This window comes from Nansenia antarctica (genome assembly GCF_963989245.1).
Source record: "Nansenia antarctica genome assembly, contig: SCAFFOLD_626, whole genome shotgun sequence".
NCBI lineage: Eukaryota > Metazoa > Chordata > Actinopteri > Argentiniformes > Microstomatidae > Nansenia > Nansenia antarctica.
Genome location: NW_027663378.1, coordinates 12,501 through 22,421, shown reverse-complemented (window position 1 = coordinate 22,421; position 9,921 = coordinate 12,501). Strand labels below are relative to the sequence as shown.

Below are 9,921 nucleotides of genomic sequence, written 5' to 3'. Positions count from 1 at the left end.
CACCTGCATAGTTGTGGAAGGCAATTTTGTTCTTTTTTATGATATGTCCCAATGGAAGCATGTAGAGATTGAATAGAAGGGGGCCAAGGATTGACCCTTGGGGAACCCCACGTCATTTTAATTTGATCAGATACAAAGTTGCCAATGGAGACATAAGTAGCTTATGTCCTGTAGGTAGGATCTAAACCAGTTTAGAGTGTTGGCCGAAAGTCCTACCCAGGTTTTTAGTCTATTAATCTATTAGAATGTCGTGGAAGTATTATTTATCTTTTTTGTTTTATGACATCATAGAGAAGACAGGAAGTCTGTTCTGCACCTTTAAGAGCAGCAGTGTTGTGAAAGGTGTGGCCTTGTGATGTCACTGTGATGTCACAAGTGACACTGAAGTGGAGAGGTTGATAAGTCAGACACGGCAGCAAACTCGCTGTTTCTTCAGCAATCTGTATAAAGATAGTTAATGTCAGCGTACAGCACACCCACTCAGGTGAGTAGATAAGACCTGCATATTTGAAAGTAGACGTTAGCGTGATTTACCTGTATTCATCATCTGTGTTTATTAAGAAAACAGGATGTACTACTTTTGGATAATGTCACCTTTTTAAATTAAAAATAAGTGGTAACAATGTAAGTGTTTATTTTTTTTATTTTTTTTACACTGAAATATTTATAGAAAAGATTGGGTTTGTGTTTCAAGGCAAACATGACAAGTAAAGCTGAATCTTTTCTCAGTGTTATTATGGTCAGCTGACTAGCTCTGGTGTTATACCTTTATGGAGACCTTTGGTCTCTCTAGTTTGTGATAGTTTATTTAGAGACAGTTCAGTATGAAAACGTCTTGATTTGGATGAAGGACTATTTTCTATGTGATGTAGAATAATGTTATAATTATCGGTTGCTGTATAATCTCATAAGACAGTCTTGACAGCTCCATAGCTGAAACTATCAAGATCTGATTGATTCCAGGAAATGCTTTATGGTGTCTCCTCTGGTCTCTCTAGATATGGCTTCCTCCAGCAGTCTCCTGTCTGAGGAGCAGTTCCTGTGTTGCATCTGTCTGGATGTGTTCACTGACCCTGTCACTACTGCATGCGGACACAACTACTGCATGGCCTGTATCAGAGGATACTGGGACACCAGTGAATTGTGTCTGTGTCCGTTGTGTAAGGAAACGTTCTACAGAAAACCTGAGCTTCGCATCAACACAGCGTTTAGAGAGGTCATAGAGAAATTCAAGAAAATGAGAGTCAGGGCTGAAGATGGACTCAACCCTGCCGAACCTGGACAAGTGTCCTGTGACGTCTGCACTGGGACGAAGCTCAAGGCTCTGAAGTCCTGCCTGGTGTGTCAGACCTCTTACTGTGAGACTCACCTGGAGCCTCATCAGAGAGTCGCAGGCTTAAAGAAACACAAGCTGATCGACCCTGTGGAGAACCTGGAAGACCGGATGTGTAAGAAGCATGACAGACTCCTGGAGCTGTTCTGTAGGACTGACCAGACTTGTGTGTGTCAGTTCTGCACTGAGACAGACCACAAGACTCATGACACCGTCCCCATAGAAGTGGGGTATGGAGAGAGGAAGGTCCAGCTGGGGCAGACAGAGGCAGATGTTCAGCAGATGATCCAGGAGCGACTGCAGAAGGTCAGAAAGATCAAACACTCAGTAGATCTTAGTAAGAAAGATGCAGAGAGAAAGAAAGCAGAGAGCAGACAGGTCTTCACTGCTCTGGTGGACTCCGTGAAGAGAAGCCAGGCTGAGCTCCTTGACGTGATCGAGAAGAAGCAGAAAGCAGTGAAGAGGCGGGCTGAAGGGCTGATTAAAGAGCTGGAGCAGGAAATCACTGAGCTAAAGAAGAGAAGCTCTGAGCTGGAGCAGCTCTCACACACTGAGGACCACCTCCACCTCCTCCAGAGCTTCCTCTCCCTGTCCACCCCTCCACACACCAAGGACTGGTCTGAGGTCAGGGTTCACAGTGATCTCTATGTGGGGACTGTGAGGAGAGCTGTGTCTCAGCTGGAGGAGACAGTTATGAGGGAAGTGAAGAAGTTGTGCGATGCTGAGCTGAAGATGATTCAGCAGTATGCAGTGGACGTGACTCTGGACCCTGATACAGCACATCCAGATCTCATTCTGTCTGCGGATGGGAAACAAGTTAGATGTGGAGACAAAAGAAAGAATCTCCCTGATAACACAGAGAGGTTTTCCCAGTGTCCCTGTGTTTTAGGAAAGGAGGGATTCTCCTCAGGGAGGGTTTACTATGAAGTGGAGGTGAAGGAGAAGACTGACTGGGATGTAGGAGTGGCCAGAGAGTCCATCAACAGGAAGGGGATGATCACACTGAAACCTAGGAATGGATACTGGACTGTCTGGTTGAGGAAAGGAAATGAGTACTGGGCACAAGCTGACCCTCCTGTCCCCCTGTCCCTGAGAGAGAAGCCCCAGAAGGTGGGGGTGTTTGTGGATTATGAGGAGGGCCAGGTCTCCTTTTATGATGTGGAAGCCAGGTCTCTGATCTACTCTTTCACTGGCTGCACCTTCACTGAGAAACTCTATCCATACTTCGGCCCTAACCCGAATTATGGTGGTAAAAACTCTGCCCCTCTGACCATCTCTCCTGTCAATCATGCAAACTGATTCGCAACCTTTAATTCTAACCAAGCAATAAAATAAGCATTTAGAATTATCTTTATCTGTTGTCACTCATTAGGGAAGATTATAGTGTATTTCCCCACACAGAGTAATTTCTGATCTGGTTATCGTTTGTTATCATATAGTTTGTGCTATCAGTGTGTCTGCTAGAGATGGTGAATATGCAGCAGCAATGTCAGATACAGCCCAGCCTCTCCAGCCTCATAAGAAGATAATATGACTCTATATACATGAGGTTGTTTGACTTATCATGACAATTATTATTATAAACCAGATGCTCTCATACTGTATTTTCATCATTAGCTAGTTATTATTATTGTAATGTATTTTGGGGATTTTGAGTGTAATGAATACTGGGTGTGTACAGAGGGAAATTGAGGATGTTCAGACAATTAAATTCACTTGGATTGATCAGATCCATTGATCAGATTAATAATCAGTGTAGTCCAGGTCCCAGAGCTTTAGGATGGTGATGGTGATGTAGCAGACTCCGCTGTCTGGCTTATTAAAACAAAAACACATGTTGTCCCTCAGTCTATGCATGTGTGTGACGCAATTACATTTAACACAATGTACGTTTGATAATAATGTTATTGATTTAATGGCTTGGAAAGGGAATCAGATGCTTAAAAACGGTTTAATAAGGGTGACTGTGATTGTAATATGAGAGAGATAGAGAAGATCTATGTGATATTATAAGTTTGTCTAACGGTCTGTTTCTGTGGTGGTTTTATCATCATAACTGCATATCAAACATCAACACCTGATGAATAAAGTCCCTGTTACCTGACACCTGTGCGTGAATAACTCATTTATCACCGCTACATTTTGTAGCCAATCAAAGTACTGTTGCTAGGTAGAAACCACATAGAACACTAGGTGGTGAGTGTTCCGGAACACTGTGATCTGTTGCAGAGAAAGACTTTACTCCGTAGCAACCTATGACCTGATGAACTCTGATTACTGTTCACACCTGCCTGCATGTCATTAACTTGACATGTCACTCATATACTGTATAGTCCAGTGGAGGCTGGTGACTTCCAGAATTGAGGAGGCCAATTTTTTTTCCGCTTGCTCGCTTCACTCGCGATGGAATGTTCCCTGTTCTTCTTATCTGTCTTTGTTAAAAATTATTAATTTGTGTTTGGCGGTACTGAAGGGATTGGGACACTCTCAGGATGGTGGATGAAGCAGCTTTTATTGCCTGCACAATGGGTCATCAAATAAACAAAACAATTGGCATGAATCTCTGGTCCGCCTGCAGCAGCTATTGTCCCTTCTGCTCAGGCTCACAACATTCACCGAAACATACTACATACAATCAATGACATGTCAAAAGCACTCAAACACTATGTCAATCAGACACACAACATACAATTCAGAACAATACTTCATCCATTTCTAATATTTATCCTGCAGAACAGCACTCATACACGCGTGTGGCGGAAAAAGGTACTACACGGAGGCCAGGCCTCCTCTGCCCACCCATTTTCAGTGATTTGGCCAATCACATATTGCCATGAAAAAAATTGCATTACATTGACTTCTATGAGAAACCACTTTCCTAGGGGAGGCCTGGCCTCCGTGTAGTACCCTTTTCCGCCACACGCGTGTATGAGTAATAGAAACGGATAGGGATTCTGGCCTGTAGGTGCTTTACAATTGCAATATTGGGTTTTAGCCATGGAAAAGATTAATGAACAAAACGGAAATAATATTAATAAATAATATTAATATAAAAACAATTAAAATATGTTTTTTGTTAAATAAATAAAAAATATAATTATTCCTTTTTTCATTCTCTCTCTCTTCTCTCAAATTATTGGGGAGGCCAGGCCTCCTCTACCTCTATGGAGGAGCCTCCACTGGTATAGTCACTGTGGAGAGAGAGAGGAGGAGAGAGGGGGGGGGGAGAGAGGGGGGGAAGAGAAAGGGAGAGAGAGGGAGAGAGGGAGAGGGAGAGGCGGGGGAGAGGGAGAGAGAGAGGGAGAGGGAGAGGCGGGGGAGAGGGAGAGACAGAGAGAGAGACAGACATAGAGAGAGAGAGAAAAGGCACAGGACCCACACATCAGAGAAGCTCTCAGACAGACATAGAGACATAGAGAGAGAGAGAAAAGGCAGCACAGGACCCACACATCAGAGAAGCTCTCAGTGACAGAGACAGACATAGAGAGAGAGAGAGAGAGAGAGAGAGAGAAAAGGCAGCACAGGACCCACACATCAGAGAAGCTCTCAGACAGACATAGAGAGACATAGAGAGAGTGACAGAGAGAAAAGGCAGCACAGGACCCACACATCAGAGAGAGAGACAGACATAGACAGAGAGAGAGAGAGAGACATAGAGACAGACAGAGAGAGAGAGAGAGAGAAAAGGACCCACACATCAGAGAAGCTCTCAGCGACAGTTCCTCCGTGCCTGAGCAGAACAGAACAGAGCACTTCCTTCAAACACGGAGAGGACAATAAAAGGGAGGAGAGAACATCTTACGTTCTTTTAGAACAACTGGGGAACTTCTGGGCCCCCAACAGAACGCCAGAGTACGACACCCTGCGTGAGAGCGAACTCTTCCGCCTCTTTCTGGATGTTGCCTGTTTCTTTTAAGCGGCTTTACTGGGGGAAAAAGGCGAAAGGCGGCGGAGGAGGAAAAGTCGTTTGGTATGAACGACGTTTCTGATTCGGGTGTCAATCAGGAGGAAGTGATTATCACACGAGGCGACGTGGTGTGGACGCACTCGGGCCCGGGGATCAGAGAGAGAGAGAGAGAGAGAGAGAGAGAGAGAGAGACAGAGAGAGAGACAGAGAGAGAGAGAGACACAGAGAGAGAGAGAGACAGAGAGAGAGAGAGAGGGAGAGAGAGACAGAGAGACAGAGAGAGAGACAGAGAGAGAGAGAGAGACAGAGAGAGAGAGACAGAGAGAGACAGAGAGAGAGACAGAGAGAGAGAGAGAGAGAGAGAAAGAGAGAGGGGCAGACAGAGACAGACAGAGAGAGAGAGAGAGAGAGAGAGAGAGAGAGAGAGAGAGAGAGAGAGAGAGAGTGCGTGCGTGCGTGCGTGCGTCTACAGCCTCATATGCAGGGGTGCACATAACTTTTTGGGGCCAGTGCTCAGAGGAGCACCTAGGGATGCTGCTTGGTGCTCCCCGAGCTCACGAGTCACGACCCGTCCCACAGGATGGATAAAAAAGGGATACATGGATAACTTATATTAGCAAAACGACATTTATTCAAAAATAAGATGAACAAACAAATGATTGTGTGCAAAACAAAAGAAACAAATGAAAAATCAAATGACTGCTCTTTAAGCATGAAAGTCTGTCAGACTCCTTTAAACACAATGAAATCAACTGACATCTCTTTAAGCACTAACTGAATGTCTGTTCTTTAAATACAATGAAATCAACTGATATCTCCTTAAGCACTGCTCTGTTCTGTAAACACTGAAATCAACTTTCAACAAAAAGTTACAACCTAAGCATTTACTTATGCTACAAGCTTAATCATCATCATCACTGCTCTCTTGACTGTTGTTAATACTGTCCTCAATTTCAACCATGGTAGAGGATGTTGTAGGCTATCACTTTAAATAGCTCATTATTTTGATTGTTGCACAAAGTCTTTTTTTTTTCCTTCTAATATAATTCCCAACCATATTCCCTGGGTCAGGGGTCGAGGTGCGATAATGAAGCTGTAAAACAAACGTCTGAACGTTTGAAAGCTTCAGAGAAAAGAAACGTGAAGTGCCTTGGTGTTGTTTTTCCTTTTAGCGACGAGTCGTTCGGGACTGAATTTTCACGTGTCGGCGTGATAACCATGCGATGCGCGATACGCGGAATGAAAGTACAAGTTACGATACTTTCCGAATGTTTTCGTGAGGGGAGTCGCCGTGGTCGTCGTCGGTGGGTACATTGTGGTCATGAAAGGATATGGTATTGGTATTAACGGGCAGTCAGCAGTTAGCAGTAGGAGTTTTGAGGAAGTCAATTCCTCTCCCAGCGCTTCCAGCTGTTGGTGCGCAAGAGCGCGTTCATGCCGCTTATCCTCCGCGCAACATGCATTTTGGCGACGCATGCGCACTGGCGCACCAGTTATGTGCACCCCTGCTCATATGTTTTTAGCTTAGATTTAAATATTTTAAGTGTTTGGGCCTGTTTGATTTCTTCAGGGAGTTTGTTCCAGGAGAGTTTTGTTTTTACTCTTAGAATGATTAGTTGATTAGTCTCAGCTGACCTTAGGGACCTTGCGGGAATATAGGGTGGGAGGAGATCTGATGTGTATTTTGGTCCAAGACCATTTTGTGATTTGTATGTAATTAGGAGTATTTTGAATTCAATTCTCTGAGAGACTGGTAGCCAGTGCAGGGATCTCAGGATTGGTGTAATGTGTTCAAACGTATTTGTTTTTGTTAGGACCCTAGCAGCGGTGTTTTGGATGAGCTGCAATTTACGAACAGCTCCTTTAGATAGGCCTGTTAGTAGAGATTGTCGATGGGACTATAGTCGTTCAGTGAGAGGGCTATGTAGATTTGAGTGTCACCTGCATAGTTGTGGAAGGCAATTTTGTTCTTTTTTATGATATGTCCCAATGGAAGCATGTAGAGATTGAATAGAAGGGGGCCAAGGATTGACCCTTGGGGAACCCCACGTCATTTTAATTTGATCAGATACAAAGTTGCCAATGTAGACATAGTAGCTTATGTCCTGTAGGTAGGATCTAAACCAGTTTAGAGTGTTGGCCGAAAGTCCTACCCAGGTTTTTTGTCTATTAATCTGGGGTAGTGGTGGTCTAGTGGATAGTGAGTTGGACTTGTGATCGGAAGGTTGTGAGTTCAAAATCCCGCCTGAAGCCACACCACTACTAGTGTGCCCTTGGGTAAGGCACTTAGCCCTCAGTTACTCCAGGGGGAATGTCCCTGTAATTCGTAATTGTAAGTCGCTTTGGATAAAAGCGTCTGCTAAATGGCAAAATTATTAATTATTAATTATTAATTAATCTATTAGAATGTTGTGGAAGTATTATTTATCTTTTTTGTTTTATGACATCATAGGGGGTAATTTCCTTCTGACTTCTTGAGAGAGTTCAGCTCAGTGTAAAGACAGGAAGTCTGTTCTGCACCTTTGTGATGTCACTGCCTTTGTGATGTCACTGTCCTGAAGTGACACTGAAGTGGAGAGGTTGATAAGTCAGACACGGCAGCAAACTCGCTGTTTCTTCAGCAATCTGTATAAAGATAGTTAATGTCAGCGTACAGCACACCCACTCAGGTGAGTAGATAAGACCTGCATATTTGAAAGTAGACGTTAGCGTGATCAAAGCTTTACCTGTATTCTGCATCTGTGTTTATTAAGAAAACAGGTTGTACTACTTTTGGATAATGTCGCCTTTTTAAATTAAAAATAAGTGGTAACAATGTAAGTGTTTTTTTTAAAAATTTGTTTTACACAGAAATATTTATAGAAAACATTGGGTTTGTGTTTCAAGGCGAACTTGACAAGTAAAGCTGAATCTTTTCTCAGTGTTATTATGGTCAGCTGACTAGCTCTGGTGTTATACCTTTATGGAGACCTTTGGTCTCTCTAGTTTGTGATAGTTTATTTAGAGACAGTTCAGTATGAAAACGTCTTGATTTGGATGAAGGACTATTTTCTATGTGATGTAGAATAATGTTATAATTATCGGTTGCTGTATAATCTCATAAGACAGTCTTGACAGCTCCATTGCTGAAACTATTGAGATCTGATTGATTCCAGGAAATGCTTTTTGGTGTCTCCTCTGGTCTCTCTAGATATGGCTTCCTCCAGCAGTCTCCTGTCTGAGGAGCAGTTCCTGTGTTCCATCTGTCTGGATGTGTTCACTGACCCTGTCACTACTTCATGCGGACACAACTACTGCATGGCCTGTATCAGAGGATACTGGGACACCAGTGAATTGTGCCAGTGTCCGTTGTGTAAGGAAACGTTCTACAGAAAACCTGAGCTTCGCATCAACACAGCGTTTAGAGAGGTCATAGAGAAATTCAAGAAAATGAGAGTCAGGGCTGAAGATGGACTCAACCCTGCCGAACCTGGACAAGTGTCCTGTGACGTCTGCACTGGGACGAAGCTCAAGGCTCTGAAGTCCTGCCTGGTGTGTCAGACCTCTTACTGTGAGACTCACCTGGAGCCTCATCAGAGAGTCGCAGGCTTAAAGAAACACAAGCTGATCGACCCTGTGGAGAACCTGGAAGACAGAATGTGTAAGAAGCATGACAGACTCCTGGAGCTGTTCTGTAGGACTGACCAGACTTGTGTGTGTCAGTTCTGCACTGAGACAGACCACAAGACTCATGACACCGTCCCCATAGAAGTGGGGTATGGAGAGAGGAAGGTCCAGCTGAGGCAGACAGAGGCAGATGTTCAGCAGATGATCCAGGAGCGACTGCAGAAGGTCAGAAAGATCAAACACTCAGTAGATCTTAGTAAGAAAGATGCAGAGAGAAAGAAAGCAGAGAGCAGACAGGTCTTCACTGCTCTGGTGGACTCCGTGAAGAGAAGCCAGGCTGAGCTCCTTGACGTGATCGAGAAGAAGCAGAAAGCAGTGAAGAGGCGGGCTGAAGGGCTGATTAAAGAGCTGGAGCAGGAAATCACTGAGCTAAAGAAGAGAAGCTCTGAGCTGGAGCAGCTCTCACACACTGAGGACCACCTCCACCTCCTCCAGAGCTTCCTCTCCCTGTCCACCCCTCCACACACCAAGGACTGGTCTGAGGTCAGGGTTCACAGTGATCTCTATGTGGGGACTGTGAGGAGAGCTGTGTGGAGGTGAAGGAGAAGACTGACTGGGATGTAGGAGTGGCCATAGAGTCCATCAACAGGAAGGAGCAGATCACACTGAGCCCTGATAATGGATATTGGACTGTCTGGTTGAGGAATGGAAATGAGTACAAGGCACTCGCTGGCCCTGGTGTCCCCCTGTCCCTGAGAGAGAAGCCCCAGAAGGTGGGGGTGTTTGTGGATTATGAGGAGGGCCAGGTCTCCTTTTATGATGTGGAGGCCAGGTCTCTGATCTACTCTTTCACTGGCTGCACCTTAACCGAGAAACTCTATCCATACTTCAGCCCTCACCTGAATGATGGTGGTAAAAACTCTGCCCCTCTGACCATCTCTCCTGTCAATCATGCAAACTGATTCGCAACCTGTAATTCTAACCAAGCAATAAAATAAGCATTTAGAATGATCTTTATCTGTTGTCACTCATTAGGGAAGATTATAGTGTATTTCCCCACACAGAGTAATTTCTG

General features: G+C 44.4%; 2 protein-coding genes across 2 annotated transcripts; both read left to right on the top strand.

Moving 5' to 3' along the window:
- Positions 1–1,000: 1,000 nt before the first annotated feature.
- On the top strand, positions 1,001–2,632 carry LOC308175108 (E3 ubiquitin-protein ligase TRIM21-like; the record flags this gene model as incomplete). Its single annotated transcript, XM_080550829.1, has 1 exon — positions 1,001–2,632. One exon carries the CDS (start codon positions 1,001–1,003, stop codon positions 2,630–2,632), a length of 1,632 nt encoding a protein of 543 aa, XP_080406955.1.
- Positions 2,633–8,432: 5,800 nt separating this feature from the next.
- On the top strand, positions 8,433–9,808 carry LOC308175107 (E3 ubiquitin-protein ligase TRIM47-like; the record flags this gene model as incomplete). The annotated part of the gene is made up of 2 exons (XM_080550828.1): positions 8,433–9,422; positions 9,611–9,808. 2 exons carry the CDS (start codon positions 8,433–8,435, stop codon positions 9,806–9,808), a joined length of 1,188 nt encoding a protein of 395 aa, XP_080406954.1.
- Positions 9,809–9,921: the final 113 nt, after the last annotated feature.